Below are 17,111 nucleotides of genomic sequence, written 5' to 3'. Positions count from 1 at the left end.
GTTGACCTAAAATATCGTATAGTATCGTACGTTTTATAAATAAATACCGCAATGTTTTCAAATCCTTTAATGTTAAATTAAAATAAATATGTATCATACACACAATTTTTAAAATCATACTATTTTTTCAATATCCTTAAATATGAATCTGTAAGGTCCTATTAAATTATTGATACTAGTAGTAATTCTCTTCGGCGGAGGTCCTTCCCAAGCTAAGTTGAACGTTTTAACGAAGTGTATCACCGCAGTAAACATTTCGAGCTGTGCAAATCTTTTACCTATACAACCTCGCATTCCGTAACCAAAAGGCATTGTGCAAAATGGATGAACTTTCTTGTACGATAATTCTGAATTGAACTCTTCTCTTAACCAACGTTCTGGTATATACTCATCCGGCCTCCGAAAATGTTTCTCTTGGACACTTATATACATATGCGGAAACATAAGTACAACCTTTAATAAAAATAAATATACGTTAAATATAATTGCAATATCCATGCTGTAATTAAAACTAGTAAATTGAAAATACCCCTTTTGGAATTTGATACCCGCCTAGCACAATATCATTAGTTAGAGTTCTAATTGTGCCTGCAGTAACTGGATATAATCTCGCAGCTTCCATAATACATGCTTTCAGATAAGGCATTGAACTTAGTATTTCAGCTGTCAACTTTGAGTTTTCGTTAGGTAAAACTATTGATATCTCTTTCCGTAGTTTATCTTGTTTAGATTGATTAACCGACAAATAATATAAAATATTAAGCAATGCTGTTGATGTCTAAAACAATCTTTTTGTTATTCATTGTTTATTTAATGAGTTTTTGAAAAAATATTATGTTACCGTATCAACACCACCTATTAACAAATCTTGGCTTAATACAAGAGCAAATTTAGAATCAACCTCCAATAGCTTCTCAAAAACACTTGATATCCGATTGGAAGTGGCTTTCATAGTCTTAATTTGCTTTTTAGCATCTTCTATAAAACTTTGTCCCATTCTGAAAATCAATATAAAACTATAAATTAGTTATCAAATTAAAGAACAACAGTTTTATTTTCACATTGTTTGCTCCGTATAATGTTGCATGGCTTGTTTGTATAATGTCGTTGGAAAATATCTCCAAAAATTGGGCTTACAATCAATTTTTCCTACAATAGTAAAAAAATCTTCGAACATTTTCAACATCTTAAACGATATTGAATCTGGTAACAAATCGTCAGATAAGCAATTCAATTTGACATTCATCGCTATGAAAGCTATATTGTCCAATGACCATTTGTGTAATTCAGTCAAAAAGTCAACCTTAATTCTCATATCTTCTCCTCTAATTCTCTTAATCCTTAAATAAAAAAGGAAATAAACAAAAAAACGTTTTAACCGTAGTAAACCAATTGTTCATACTTAGTTGCTAGCTTCCGCGAATTTTCGTCAACTGGCTCCACATATTGATTCACAATTTTAGGTTGCATCATAATGGGATTTGCTTTTGTGCGAAAGTCTTGCCAATCTTTGCCTTGACTGATAAATTTTCACATTTAATATTAACTTATTTACATATTTACACCATATTAGCTTATTAATTCATACCTTGTAACCAGATCGCCTGCATTATTATATATATTTTGTAGAAAATTTCTACGGAAATATGTAAGGCTCGGAAAAAATTCACGATAAGGTATACCATCAAGTTTGTACACCTATCAAAAATGATATAAAAGTATATAATAATATTGAATCGTATAATATAATGATTTTGTATAAACCTTTTCTATATCTTTTGGATTAAACAGAAAGACGTTAGGTTCTCGGCTTGCAAGTTCGTCTAATCTCACTATATCTCCGTATGTCTCGTTCATGATTTTCATGAAATTTAAGATATTTTCATTCCCTCCATGAAGTTCACCTTTAAAATAAGTATACAATGATTTATACACTATACGAGCATATAGAGTGAGTTTTTCTAACCGATATAAGGTAAAAATCTCCAATTATTTCCAATCAACGGGAGTGGATTTGGTCCTGGCATTTGTTTGTATGGTTTAGCCCTATTCCATGATTCTCTATCCACATAAAGCTTTGTTTCATTTTGCTTAGGGGCTACAGGGCATTTAGCATTTTCAGTTATTGTCCGATGTTGGACAATTGGAGTAGTCTTTGTATATCTATCAAAATATTATCTTTTTATTCCATTGTATTAAACTATTAAATTCATATTTAGATTTATTACACAGCATACCTTAAATTTATTATTTTTGATGACCCCTCCACTTGATGTGATATAATTGGCCATATTTTCAATCTACAAAGCAAGCCAGGGACTTAATTAATCTACAATAAATAATTTATACAACAAATTTATATCGGGACCAGCCATAACCGTTGCAGCGAAATTAATAGTCTTGCTAAAAACGTGGTTTGTGTCCCATGGTCTTCCTAAGAACGTATTTATTTTTCTCGTCATCCATTATCAAATGCCCTTACCTGCCCCCCCCCCCCCTCTTAATGACGTCCCTGTCTTTACTATGTAAGTTTATAATTTATTCACTGATAACGACTCACATTTTATTACCAATAATGAATCCTTTATGCATTTCAGATGAATCGTATGGTCAAATAAATGTATCGGTGCTGTTAGACAGATAATAGACCGAATCACTAAGCATCAGAAGTAACACTTAGTATAACATACAAATGATTTGCTTATAGTGAAAGTCGTGCTAATAAAAAATCTTATCATTAAGCATAACCCATAATGTCTTCACGATTTGTAGTGGTTTTCTACCATTATTTACCAGACTATTTACAAAAGGTTTATATTTACAACTAAACATAATTTCAAACTATTTGCATACCCCTGTTTCAAATTTTATATATGTACATTATAAAGATAATAATATAATCTAAACACAAAAGAAGTCATAACAAATCTAATCACTAAATGATAGATGTAATCTATAAATTATTTATAAATGCTTGCATATTGAAAAGTAAATAAAATATATGTATAAATCTAAAACTTCTATATAATGCCATCATACATATTAAATATATTGCTAGAGAAATCTACACGTATATTCAATATGATTTTAAACATGTCGATTCCTACTTCCGACTGCAACCACAGGAATCAGTGTTTTGTTGTCATATTTTGTCTTCAGAAGGAACAAAACCATCCAGAATCTATAAAAGATTATTGGCACAATTCGGAGAGAAGTATATTAGTAAATGTAAAGTGTTTAAGTGGGCAGAAGGTAAGATTGTAAATGCCAGAATACTTGGGATCGACGAAGAATGTTCAGACTGCTCAATAACTTCAACAGCAAATGATGTTGAAAATTAGTGCTCTAATTGTAGAAAACATAAAACAAAATATCTGCTACTGTCGGAAAATTATAAACAGGTTAGACATTCATAATTTAAGTTATGTACAGAAAGTAAATTTACTTATTCTGGAGATTTACTGTGCAGATGCCTTAATATGTACGTAGTATATTATATGACAAAAAATTTAGTTATTGATAATTTTACAATTCTCCAACAACACTTTAAGTATGCTCGGCTTTATTGCAGTTCCACGTTTCCACGATTATCTGTTGAACAATTATATATATTTAATGACTCCAAAACTGACTAATTTATATTAGTTTTCATTTTTTTCAATAAACATACATATATATTTAACTTAATATTTTTATAGGACTTGATCACAAATAACCCATATAATTTCCATATTTTATCTCAGTCAATATGTTTTAATTTTCCGTAAATATTTAAAGATACTGATATGCCAAATAGTTTTTTTATTTAGCTCTAAACCGCTGGTTCTGGGTCTCAAAAAAATGGCCTATCAAATGGACTGGGCAAATATTGTCGTCTCATATAAAAAGATAATTAGGTAGAAGACAATGTACTATGCAAATTTCATCGTCACGCTTAGGTATTCAGAGGACTCATAAAATGGTTTGAGTACAACGCTTACTGACACCAGGACTCACCCTATCAGCCAATGACACGGTTCAACAAGCTGCTACTTTAACAGCAGTAAGCTGTTAAGGAATTCGCAATTTACGATGACTACAAGAGAGGACTGAAAAATCCGACCCTCGCTCCGTACCACTGTTTGTATATAGAAAATCTATTAAATATCTGTGAACTCACAGCCCTGTTTAAATTAATATGTTACACGTGAAAAAACTTTTTACTAGTGATACCCAGCATGGAACAAGGAATTTTACAGAACATTCATGTAATTTTATACTAACTTCTACGTGAAATATAAAACAAAATTAGTAAATAGTATACTTTTATTAATAAAATAATAATCTCATATACAACATACATTCACAAATAAACGTTGGATATAGTATAAAAATCATATGTACAAAGAAATATTCAATTAACGTCCTTGAACACAAATGAGTAAGAGCCCTTTACATAGTCAAGACTGGTGTGTATATATGTAGGTGGAGGACCGTGCCAAGAAATATTAAAATTTTTGATAAAGTGTATGGTTGCTATCTCCAATTCAAGTTCAGCAAATCGCCTTCCAATGCAAGATCGTGAGCCAAAGCCAAATTGCATTACGCAGAATGGATTAACATTTTTATACCATATCTCTGTATCTTTTTGGTCTCTTAACCATCGTTCAGGAATGAATTCCAAAGTTCTGGGGAAATATTTTTCAGTGACACATAAAGACATATGTGGAAATAGTGCTAAAGTCTGAAAAAAATAACAAAATTGTATTAATATATTAGATAGATAAAATCTTCAAATTCAATATTACCCCTTTGGGAACTTGATATCCAGATAATACAGTATCTTTAGATAAAACTCTAAAGGTTCCGGGTGTAACTGGATACAATCTTCCAGCCTCTTTAATGCAAGCTTTTAAGTAAGGCATTGAGTTTAACATTTCTGCAGTTAGCTTAGAATCTTTATTAGGTAGAATCGAAGATATCTCATCTCTTAATGTTTCTTGTTTCGACGAATTGATTGATAGTTGATACAGAACTTGTATTAAAGCAGTCGATGTCTATAATATATATTTTATTTGTATTGGTTATACATACTTTACTTATTATAATTTATAGTAGGTTTATAACTAACAGTATCTACTCCAGCAAGTAGCATATCTAAACACATTACTACAGCAACTTTAGGGTCTATTTTCAATAGTTTTTCTAAAACGCTTGGTTCATGTGATGGATCTCTTTCTTCTTTATTTTCACTTTCAATGCGTTCTTTGGCTTCTTTTATAAGATCTTCACCCAAACTATAATTGTTAACCATTATTTTAAAGTCAGACTATGAATTACAGCAAGAATACTAACCTCACTTGCTCATTATATAATCTCATGGCTTTTTTAAACGCCGGAGTAGGAAAGTATTTCCATAAACTCGGTTTAAAATCGATCTGCCCAGAAATTATAAAGATTTCTTCAACTAAATTCATCAACTTATAAGGCACAGAGTCATTCGGTAAGTCATCACTGAGGCAATTCAGTTTAGAATTGACGGCTATGAATGTGATACTCTCCAAAGACCATTTGTTCACTTCTTTATACATATCAGCATTGATCGTCCCATCACTTTTCCTCATTCGTTTAATTCTGTATTAAAATAAATATTAATATTAATTCATCATTATCAAATAATTATTGTATAAAATAATACTTAGCGATAAATTCACGTGAAATTTCATCTACCGGCTCCGCATATTGTTTCACCATTTTTGGCTGCATCATAATGGGATTAACCTTAGTGCGAATATCGGACCACTCCTTTCCTTGACTAACAAAAAATATACTATAAAATTAAACAAAATTGGTGTTACATCATTTATATACCTCGTAAGAAGTCCACGGGCATCTTGAAATAAATCTTGTCGGTAAGTTTTGCGAAAGTACGATAAACTTGGTAATATATCTCTTTCAGGTGATATGCTTTCAAGTTTGTATACCTATTTAATATTATTATAATTATTAAATTTTAATGTGATTATAATTTGATTAAAATGCATACCAATTCAATATCTTCTGGATTAAAAAGATAAACTGAACGCGGTTGATTAATAATCCCTTCCATTCTGACAATCTCTCCATAGGTTTGGTTCTGTTTTCTGAAGAAATTAACTATCCGATGTTCAAGTCCATAAAATTCTCCTAATAATAACATTTTTTTTCAATATATTACACAATATTATTAATTATTATTCTTAAATTAACTTACCAATGAATGGTAGAAATCTCCATGTGTTACCAAATATCGGTATTGGATTTGGTCCAGGTATTTGTTTAAAAGGTTTTGCTTTATCCCATGATACTGTGTCTATTTGAGCCTTTGGTTCATCTTGTTTTACAGCGGCATGACTTGCAGTTGATTTTAATCTATGAAAGTATAAATATTTAAGCATCTGTACAAAAATATATATATTTTTTATCTGAAAAAAATATGAATTCTATTATATTGAGTCCGTTTTACGTTAATAATATAGTTATTATACAAAAATATCAAATTAATTCCAAATGTAAAATATAATACAAATTACAGTTATTCATTTTATAATTGAGCGGTAATGGTACTATGTATATGTTTTTATTTCTAGTTTTGCTTACTTTGCCAGACGTCAGGCACATAGTGATTTGTCCCGCGTCCTGCATAAACATTTAAATGTCCCGTAGGTAAAAAATAACAGATTTTACTTGTAAAATAATAAATAAAAAGGACAAATTGCTACAGAAAGTAATTAATGGTCATTTCAGAAATTGTTGTTCAAATGCCATCTCAGAAACTTTTTTTCATGGATGACAAATAAAGACAAAAGAAGGACAATCTTACTCAAAGAAGGAAAGTCTAAAAATACTTTTTACTTTCGAGAGACGTCCGATGCAGGGCCGGCTTTGAGCATACGTAATAAATGCACTCGCCTAGGGCCCCGTGCTTGACAACACCAAAAGGATGACAACTATTAAAAGCTTTGAAAACTTACAACCTCACTTATCTTTCTACTGGTCAATTTACATATTGGCCCTCTGATAGAAGAAGTCCGAGCCTTATCGACTTCTGCGTTATAAAAGGAATCTCAGAAAATTATTTCAAAGTGTAATATTCATTAGACCTATCATCAGATCATTCTCCGATCGTAATTACCTTGTGTACAAAAGTAATAAATAAGACGAAAACACCGCCCTTTTATAATAAGAGAAGAAATTAGGCACCATTTATTGAATCATTAAACGACCTGATATCATTAGATACATATATCATTAAAAACAGAAGAAGATATAGAGCTTGCAATTAAACACCTTGTCGAAAACATACATAAAGCAGCACTGCAAGTAACTCCGGAACTCAGTGATCATACATACATAAAAAATATCTGATTAATCGAAAAAAAAATTTATAAACAATAGCAGATCACAAGAGCTCCAAGGACAAACAAAAACTAAATCAAGCTATCAAATAAATCAAAATAACTCTTAGAGAATTAACAAATTCTTCCATAGAAAAATACTTGGATGATTTATCTACGACGGAATCAACAGAATACTCATATGGGGACCCCGAGACGACCGTCCGTGACGCAGCATAAAGTGAAAGTGATTGTCCCGCTGAGCCGCGCGCCCGAACTAAGCGGCGTCGTACAATAACACCGCATCCCCGCCACCGCGAGCAACGCGCGGAGTGGGGATGCTGTTGCACACCCGACCGGGATTATAAGGAGGTACCAAATGGCTCACTTTACACATTAATACCCACTCATACCCACTCATAGGAAGACGTAGCGTCCTCAACCTAAAAAACAAACTATTGCTTTACAAAGCCATCATCAGACCCACTTTAACATACGCCTCCCCTATATGGGGTACAGCAGCCCTAACTCACATCAAAAAGATGCAAGTATGCCAAAACAAGATTTTACGCACAAGTGTAAAAGCGCCATGGTTCGTAAGGAACGAACAAATACATAACGACACAAACACGCCATACCTCTTTGACCACATTCTCAAACTAGCTCAACAGTTCTACAGGCACATCCCTAAGATAGACAACAATTCCATTAAACACCTAGCGGACCTAGATCCAAACACCATCCCCCACAAACACAAACGCCCACAAGGTATCCTAACCCGCCAACTACCAACCACCTCCCCTCCCATTACCGCAAACCCAGCCCAACCCATATCTAAACAACAGATAAAACACAGATAATATATACATTATCTTTTCAGACAGACAAAGGTGTAAAAGGATCAACATCCACGGTACACCAAAAACGACATGATCAAGGATCAAGGATCACTTAACACATTCTACTCAGGACTTCTGACACTGCAACACTCACTGGACTACACGGATTCTACACCTCGCCTCCTGTCTGAGCAACCATCTCCAGGACACGCGCTCGAGGTTTAATATCGACGACTGTCGAAGGATCCCAGTCAACACGTGTCAAGAACGTACCGGACGATTTCATAAGGGCCACTTTGTACAGTTCGCTGTACAAACGTCCTATCACAGATCGTTAACCGGACTGCCGATAACAACAAAACAGAAGCGTAACCCCACGACCGCTTCATTGGTGACCCCGATGCGATGGATTCTCCAGCCAATACCAGTGTTTCAACCAACCCGCAACCAACGATGACCATCACACATGCTTGCGTAGAGCTTCATGTGGACGCGGCTGGGAACTTCCTAGCCGGCCGGAACCTCCGAGTGCCACATACACAGCTCCGCCCACTGTCTGGAGACACTACTCCAGCAACGACAACGCCCGTCTAAGTTTCGACTATAAACTTAGCAACGGATTGCAGCACCGACTGATCGTTTCAGTTTCAACCACAAACTAAACGACGACCCGCTGCAATGCAACTCCACTGCGAAGAGCTTCATGTGGACGCGGCTGGGAACTACCTAGCCGACCGGAACCTCCGAGTGCCACATACACAGCTCCGCACACTGTCTGGAGACACATCTCCAGCAACGACAACGCCCGTCTAAGTTTCGACTATAAACTTAGCAACGGATTGCAGCACCGACTGATCGTTTCAGTTTCAACCACAAACTAAACGACGACCCGCTGCAATGCAACTCCACTGCGAAGAGCTTCCTGTGGACGCGGCTGGGAGCTTCCTAGCCGGCCGGGACCTCCGAGTGCCACATACATAGCTCCGCACACTATTTGGAGACACATCTCCAACAGCAACACCAATTCTTTGTCTAAGTTTCGACTGTAAACTTAATCAGACACGATTTGGCTAAACAGTGAAATTCCCGAAACGTTTGGGATACTGTTCACATTTTCGGCAACAACTTCAACCAACGACAGACGAGTCTACACAAAAATACAGACAACGGACAGCAGTATCTTGAAATATATATTTTAATTGTAGTAATAATATTATTCTTAATATTTTAAGGTAGAAGTATGCACATTGGAGGACCAGGTCATGCGCAAGTGACAAACGGACCCCGAACCCCTACTTTTCCGTTAGCTGAGAGATTCGCAAACGCCACTTTGTACAGTTCGCTGTACATACGTCCACACAATCATCAACCAACTGGTTCTGCTTCCATCTGCACTGACCCACGCTGCGCACGAGACCACATCAGTCTGAACGAGCCTTAGCTTCTCCTCTTGGTTAAATTTCGCAACCGTAAATTGCTAAGAGGGGGAGTACTATGGGGACCCCGAAACGACCGTCCGTGACGCAGCATAAAGTGAAAGTGATTGTCCCGCTGAGCCGCGCGCCCGAACTAAGCGGCGTCGTACAATAACACCGCATCCCCGCCACCGCGAGCAACGCGCGGAGTGGGGATGCTGTTGCACACCCGACCGGGATTATAAGGAGGTACCAAATGGCTCACTTAACGACGAGTGTGCGTGTGTGCGTTTGTGTGTGTGTGTGAGCGCAGGGCTGGCTGAGATGGCCGACCCAAGTGCCACCGTGCGCGCAGGCAAAAGGTCCTCGCGCCCCCCAGTTGCCGACCCCGCCGAAGGAACGTCATGCGACCGATCTCGCTCTCGCTCTCGTTCGCGCATGCGCGATCGCGTGACAGATGAGCTAAAAGCTCAAATCGAGGAGATGAGGGTGCGCATGGAGAGAGATGCGAGGAACATCGCGCTACTTACGAAGACTGTGAGGGAACTGGATTCGCAAAACCGGAAGCTGCGGGACCTCGTAGGCCTACAGAACGATCATTCCGCTAAGAAGCCGGAGCAGCCGACTGCATCAGCCCCGACAACGGCAAAATCTCAGGTTCTTCCGACACCGGCTCTTCCGTCACCGACTCTTCTGACACAGACTGAGCCCACGACTCAGGTGCAGACTGACTCGTCCAGCCTCTCTTCTAGTGAGGAGATGGAAACGGACGAGTTCACGAAAGTAAGCAAGAGGACGAGGAGGAAGAAGTCGCGCCGAACAGCAGACTCCGAGTCCGCAACTTCGGAGCCAGCACCTGAAACCCAACCACAGACGAGTTCCCCTCCGAAGACGGGAAAAGTGCCGCCCGTCTTCGTCAAAAACGGGGCCGGCTACGTAAAACTGTTGGCTGACTTACGACGCATGGCCATCCCAGTTTCGTCAGCCAAACAGACTCGAGACGGGATCAAAATCCAGGTGGGCACCGCGGATCACTACAGAGCTGTGACCAGGCTGCTCACAGATAGGAAGCTGGAGTACCACACTTTCCAGCTCCAGGAAGAAAAGCTCCTCAAAGTGGTAATCAGAGGGATACCCACAGGAGTAGACACCGACGACGTCTTGGCTGCGCTCAGTGCACAATATCCGGTGAAATCGGTGCACCGAATGAAGTCGCGCGGAAAAGACATCCCGCTGATGCTCGTGCAAGCCGACAGAAATGAACAGGGAAAGGCCCTGTTCCAGATCCGAAGCGTGCTCGAACTCAACGTGCGAGCTGAGGAGCTAAGGAGGCTGCCCGGCCGCCTCTCTCAGTGCCACCGATGCCAGGGATTCGGACACGGAGCCAGCTTCTGTGCCGTAGCCCCCGCGTGCGTCAAATGTGCAGGCCCTCACCTCACGAGGGAATGCAAAAAAAAGAGGGAACAGCCACCGAAGTGCGTCAACTGCGGGGGGGAACATCCGGCGAACTACAGGAGTTGCGCCAAGTCTCCCAACGCCGTCACATACGCCAAAGCAGCGACCGGAGCCCAGGTATCAGCAGGCAAACTAACATGGTCTCCGAAGCCCACTCCTACCCCTTCTCCCCCCCTCCCCACTACGTCTGTTTCAGATGCCGGAAAGACGAGAGAATCAAGGCCGATGGTGGACCTAAAAGCCCTCTCCCCGACGCTCGAGGCCACACTACCGATGCTCGCCGAGGCCCTGCCCCTGCTGGCCCAGCTGATGTCGATCTTTGGCAGAAAATAAATGGATCTGACAGGCAACGAACAGTTCAGACTAGTGTACTGGAATGCAAACGGTCTCCAAAACAAACGACATGATCTAGAGCTGTTCGCGAGGCACCACTGCCTCGACGCAGTCCTAGTCAACGAGACTCACCTCAGGGCTGGCTACAGAGCGAACATCCCCGGCTACGTACTGCACAGAGACGACAGGACCGACAGAAAGGGCGGTGGGACCGCCGTCTACATCAAAAACGGACTGAAGCACTACAAAGAGCCCACGCAGAAGCTGCAGCACGCCGAGGCCACCATCCTAGTCGTGGAGCTGACCAACAGAGAACGAATCCGAGTAGCATCTTTCTACAACCCACCGAATAGAAGACTACTCAGCACTGATCTTAACTCTCTTCTAGGTTCGCCAATTCCGACCATCATCGCCGGGGATTTCAACTCGAAACACCCTCGATGGAACTCGCTGCGCACGAACGCCAACGGACTTGAGCTACTCGCCTACATCCAAAGACAGCCACACACGCTGCACGTGGACGCTCCGGACACGTCGACGTTCTACCACCTCATTCGACCGAACTACGAGGATGTCTTGGACATCGCCCTATTCAAGAACTACTACGGAGGCTACGCGTTCACTAACCTGTACGAGCTGTCCTCTGACCACAATCCAGTCATGATGGTGCTGAACCTCTCCAGCGCGCCCCTAGCGGCCCCGCAAAGGTTCCGCACGGACTGGGTAAAATTCAAGTCGACAGCAGAAACAATCGTTTCCTGCCCGGCAGGACTCGCCAGTCCCGAAGACCTGGACTCGGCGGCCGACAGATTCACCAGCGAGATTCTCGAGGCGGTCGCTTTGAACTCGACACCAGTCGTCACGAAGGAGGAGCCTCCGGTCCCCCTCGCTATCAGGCAACTGATACGAGAGAGAAATCGCTCGAAAAGACACTGGACGAGACTCGGAAACCCGTCCGACAAAAGAGAGACGAATCGACTAGATCGCGAAGTCAAGTCGCGGCTCGCTGAGCTCAGAAACGAGAGATGGGCGAACAGAATCGCAACTCTCTCCACACAAGACAACTCCATCTGGAAGCTGGCTAAATCTCTCCGAGTCAAACGCGACTCAGTCCCGCCCATCAAAAGGCCAGATGGCTCCCTTGCCGTCTCGCCCGAAGATAAGGCGGAGACGTTCGCCGATGGCCTGAGGGAACAATTTACGCCCACAGACAAACACGTCGACGCTGACATGGTAGCCAGACTGAGTAACGAGACCCGAGACGCACTGCAAGTTCCAACAGAGAGCGAGTTGGAGCCCACCAACGAATGCGAGATCCGAGCCTGCATAGCACGCACCAAGATAGGCAAAGCACCAGGCCCGGACAAGGTAACGGCGAGGGCGCTAAAATCCCTTCCGGATAGCGGCATCCTCGCCCTCACTTCACTGATAAATGCCACACTAAAACTTAGATATTTTCCACAGAAATGGAAGGAGGCACAAGTGATCCTGATACGGAAGCCCAAGACTGGAGGCACCAAAACGTCAGACTATAGGCCGATCAGTCTTCTCTCGATCGTGGGGAAGGTCTGCGAACGAGTCATCGAATCCAGACTACGCGAATGCGCGGAGGAAAAATCGATCATCCCAGCAGTGCAGCACGGATTCCGCCCCAAACACTCGTCAGTACACCAACTGATGAGAGTCGTCGAGAAGATCAACCGAGGATTCTCGCTGAAATTGTCGACGGGGGCGATTTTCCTCGACGTCGCTAAGGCTTTTGACAAAGTCTGGCACGTCGGGCTACTGCACAAACTGCTGAAGAGCAACGTCCCGCTACCGTTATGCCAACTAATGCATTCCTATCTACAAAACAGACACTTCAGGGTGCGCTCGGAGGGAGAGCTGTCTACGATGCAACCGATCGCAGCCGGCGTGCCACAGGGCTCGATACTGGGACCACTTCTCTTCACGTGTTACACCGCGGACATCCCCATCCCGGAGGACCGCAGGGCGCAAATAGCGCTCTACGCCGACGACACGGCAATATCGTTCACCTCGGCCAGTCCGAAACTAATCACGACCAAACTGCAGCAGCTGTGTGAAACTCTCGAAACTTGGTTCGGGAAATGGAGAATTTCGATCAACCCGAATAAAAGTGCGGCGGTGTTCTTCACCAGGAGGCCCGGCAGGAAAAACAGATCAGTCGGCTCCGTTAAGATGTTCGGAGAGGGGATCCCGTGGGTCAGCGAAACTCGCTACCTCGGACTCATCCTCGACGAGAGACTAACATGGAAGCCGCACATCAATCATATGCGAACCAAGGCCATAGGAGGCATGGCGGCGCTCCGTCCTATCACGGGCAGACGTAGCAAACTCAGCCTTAAAAACAAGGTTCTACTATACAAAACAATGATCCGACCCATCATGACGTACGCGGCCCCAGTGTGGGGATACGCCCGCCCGACACTCATAGACAAACTGCAGGTCGTGCAGAACAGAATATTGCGAGAAGCAGTAGACGCCCCGTGGTTCGTCAGGAACGTCGACATCCGGAAGGATACCGACACCAGACTGATCATGGAGTTCATCAAGGAAATCTCAACGAGATTTCACAAGACACTGCCCTCCGTGCCCAACGACACCATAAAGAGCCTGTCCAGCGCAGATGACCCGTACGGAAACCCGCACCCCAGAGATGTGCTGAAATACGAGCCGCCATAAAACAGATGAGTAGTAATCCAACTTAGTCACACATGACATCTACTACAGACAATTACATCTTATTTCCAGATAGACGACATAAACCGACAACAACAAACAGACAATCACATCCAGAGTGAGAACGAAGCGCACCGCGCAGCTTCTCAAAACACAATTACTTAGACTTAGACTCACTTAACACATTCTACTCAGGACTTCTGACACTGCAACACTCACTGGACTACACGGATTCTACACCTCGCCTCCTGTCTGAGCAACCATCTCCAGGACACGCGCTCGAGGTTTAATATCGACGACTGTCGAAGGATCCCAGTCAACACGTGTCAAGAACGTACCGGACGATTTCATAAGGGCCACTTTGTACAGTTCGCTGTACAAACGTCCTATCACAGATCGTTAACCGGACTGCCGATAACAACAAAACAGAAGCGTAACCCCACGACCGCTTCACTCACTTTGGAAAGCGATAAGTAAAACAAAGCAACCTCAAATACATTACACACCAATCTTAAATAGAGAGGGCTATTCATAGAGTAAAGAATATAACATTCTTTACTCTATGGATATATCTGTTGAAATTGCATGTATTCTTTTTGTGACAATCTCACGTTTGTTACAAAATCACTTTCAAAATATTCATCGACATTGACATCATCTTCACATTCGTCTAAAAGTCTTTCTGTATCTTGTCTGGATGACATATCCCACTATTTTATCACAATTTATACCGCAAAAAAATCACCAAATACGTATAATATAATATACAGAAAATAACAAAGTGTATAGTAATACTTCCTACATTAAATAAAAGGTATAAGATGATGGAATTAGAAAAATAAAAATAAAAAATCAGCTTTGCAAACAACGAAACACGGCAAAAGTTTGGGAGACACTGATTTGCCAGCACGTGGCTTTCTCCAGACAATGATTCGTTCTGAGTTAGATTGTTAGATTGCTCGTCTGAGATTGGTGTGGTAGCTAGTTCTATAATTTTTAAAATACAATATAAAAATAAAATTCGCAAAGAGGTTTTTGTCAACTTTTCATCTATAAATAAATGTAATAATATTGTAAATTTAAACATAGATTATCTTGATTTTGTATACTTGATTTCGTAATTAAAGAAATAACTAAGGTTAGGTATTTAATATTGTATAATTGGATATTTATGTTTTTGAAAACATGTATACGAATTATAAAGATAAAGACCTTGTAAAATTAAAATTTATTCGTTCTGAGAAGGAGATGGTATACCAAAGCATATAGCTTTCTCGTTCTAACTTAATATGGAAACCGACCTTCGACACATTTTTTGTAGATGTGTCGAAGGCGAATGAACCCAAATGTTATCCTCTATATTTATACCTGCCCTTTTTGGAATTGCAAAACTGACGGTCAACTCACAAATAATAGATATTTTACCTCAAATTTATATTTTAAACCGTTATACGATTTCGAAATTGACTCAAAACAAATTTTACTTATGTATAATCCTTAATTACAGGATTACATAAGATATGGGTCTATTAATGGTAGTAATTAAAAAGTTACAGTGAAAAACAAATTCTTGGAGTATTTTTTGGCCCCCTTTTCGCCCAGTTAAGAACGTCAAAACAAAGGTCTGCAAAATTTCAACTTTCTATCTTTCATTCTAAGGTTAACTACTTATTTGACTGGACTAAATAGCAGTTATCATATATACAAATATAAAACTCACACATACTAGTATAAAATATCATTGGAATACAAACATACCCGAAACTTGATTTCAATATCACATGATGCTGTACTGATAGGATAATTGGTCTCTTGTATAACACTCTCGACATGTTTTATATGACTGATGAGGACTAATCCAACGGATCAAATTATCTCGGCAAGACTGGACTTTGGTGTGATAATACAGTGCTTCCCAAACTGGGGGCCGTAGGATTTCTCGCGGGGGCCGCGAAAATATTCAGTAGAAAGTATGAATATTTTTCCACATTAGATATTTAGGAAATGTATATATTTAAGTCTGTTAAATAATAACACATTATATTAAAATATATTTATATACACAGAGATGATGTAAGCGCATGCGCAGGAATATTGCTTATTATAAATATGTGTATTATAATTTTAATAAGTACTGCCAAATAAACCCTTTAACTAGAAAAAAAATTTTTAGCGGCCGATAATTAATTCTTTTAGATTTAGTGACATGAAAGTAATTTGGAAGCACTGTGATAATGTGTAATGCGTCAGCGATTAACTAAATTATAAATTATTATTATATCTGACAATCGATTGCACATAGCGTAGCGTAAAAAAAAAATTGTATATGTCACAAATTTGCTGTTTTTTATTAAGAAAAAGTATTTGACTAGAATTTTATCAAACTCGGTATCGTTTTTTTTAAATATGTGTATATTTAGTGATTCTAAACAAATTTTTATTTTATTTTATTAGTACGCGATCCACAATTTGACGTTTACTGATTTTACCACGGTAACCATATGATTAAAAAAATACAATCATTACAAAACTGTATTTTAAATTTGACGTTAACATTTCTTTAATTGTTGGCCCGAGGAAGAGGAATTCCGTGTTGAACGGCCGTGCGTAGCGTAATAAAAAAAATTTAGCCGCGTAGCGTAAAAAAAAATTGTATATGTCACAAATTTGCTGTTTTATATTAAGAAAAATTATTTGACTAGCATTTTATCATACTCGGTATCGTTTTTTTTTTAAATATGTGTATATTTGGTGATTCTGAACAAATTTTTATTTTATTTTATTAGTACGCGATCCACAATCTGACGTTTACTGATTTTACCACGGTATCCATATTATTAAAAAATTACAATCATTACAAAACTGTATTTTAAATTTTACGTTAACACGTTACCTATTTAAAGAGTTATAATCGTTTAAAAGGTTTAGGTCCTAACTTTCGCGACTAAGCCCCGTCCCATTTTTAAGAATAATGCATTTTTAAGGTATGCAATGTGTTAAAAACCGCAAAAATC

General features: G+C 39.7%; 2 protein-coding genes and 1 long non-coding RNA gene across 3 annotated transcripts; 1 reads left to right on the top strand and 2 right to left on the bottom strand.

Moving 5' to 3' along the window:
* Positions 1-114: 114 nt before the first annotated feature.
* Positions 115-2,466, bottom strand: LOC148233793 (putative cytochrome P450 12b2, mitochondrial). The gene is made up of 10 exons (XM_088188959.1): positions 2,412-2,466; positions 1,967-2,098; positions 1,765-1,904; positions 1,683-1,698; positions 1,589-1,604; positions 1,403-1,519; positions 1,176-1,340; positions 842-998; positions 530-778; positions 115-453 (listed from the first exon to the last, which is right to left on the bottom strand). Exons 1-10 carry the CDS (start codon positions 2,464-2,466, stop codon positions 115-117), a joined length of 1,386 nt encoding a protein of 461 aa, XP_088045085.1.
* Positions 2,467-4,290: 1,824 nt separating this feature from the next.
* LOC148233791 (putative cytochrome P450 12a5, mitochondrial) lies at positions 4,291-16,012 on the bottom strand. The gene is made up of 9 exons (XM_088188532.1): positions 15,856-16,012; positions 6,233-6,390; positions 6,026-6,165; positions 5,851-5,963; positions 5,678-5,794; positions 5,335-5,613; positions 5,111-5,276; positions 4,788-5,036; positions 4,291-4,723 (listed from the first exon to the last, which is right to left on the bottom strand). Exons 1-9 carry the CDS (start codon positions 15,927-15,929, stop codon positions 4,394-4,396), a joined length of 1,626 nt encoding a protein of 541 aa, XP_088044658.1. The 5' UTR covers positions 15,930-16,012; the 3' UTR covers positions 4,291-4,393.
* Positions 8,310-14,491, top strand: LOC148233792 (uncharacterized). Its single transcript, XR_015810204.1, has 2 exons — positions 8,310-9,868; positions 14,269-14,491. It is a non-coding gene; the product is annotated as an uncharacterized LOC148233792 (long non-coding RNA).
* Positions 16,013-17,111: the final 1,099 nt, after the last annotated feature.

The sequence above is a fragment of the Plectrocnemia conspersa genome, unplaced genomic scaffold (genome assembly GCF_051122295.1).
Source record: "Plectrocnemia conspersa isolate PC_06_02 unplaced genomic scaffold, ASM5112229v1 ptg000007l, whole genome shotgun sequence".
NCBI classification, from domain to species: Eukaryota; Metazoa; Arthropoda; class Insecta; order Trichoptera; family Polycentropodidae; genus Plectrocnemia; species Plectrocnemia conspersa.
Note: the sequence above shows the minus strand (reverse complement) of the source record. Positions and strands in the feature narration are given on the sequence as shown.

Bases quoted from the DNA above. Each gene is read 5' to 3' on its own strand.
- LOC148233793 (XM_088188959.1), bottom strand. From the start codon at position 2,466: ATGGATGACGAGAAAAATAAATACGTTCTTAGGAAGACCATGGGACAC. The intron at 2,099-2,411 runs GTTTTTAGCAAG...AATGCCCTGTAG, and splicing joins GACCATGGGACACAAACCAC to CCCCTAAGCAAAATGAAACA. The intron at 1,905-1,966 runs GTTAGAAAAACT...CTTATTTTAAAG, and splicing joins GAGATTTTTACCTTATATCG to GTGAACTTCATGGAGGGAAT.
- LOC148233791 (XM_088188532.1), bottom strand. From the start codon at position 15,929: ATGTCGAGAGTGTTATACAAGAGACCAATTATCCTATCAGTACAGCAT. The intron at 5,614-5,677 runs GTATTATTTTAT...ATTTTAATACAG, and splicing joins TCACGTGAATTTATCGCTAA to AATTAAACGAATGAGGAAAA. The intron at 4,724-4,787 runs GTAATATTGAAT...TATTTTTTTCAG, and splicing joins GATATCAAGTTCCCAAAGGG to ACTTTAGCACTATTTCCACA.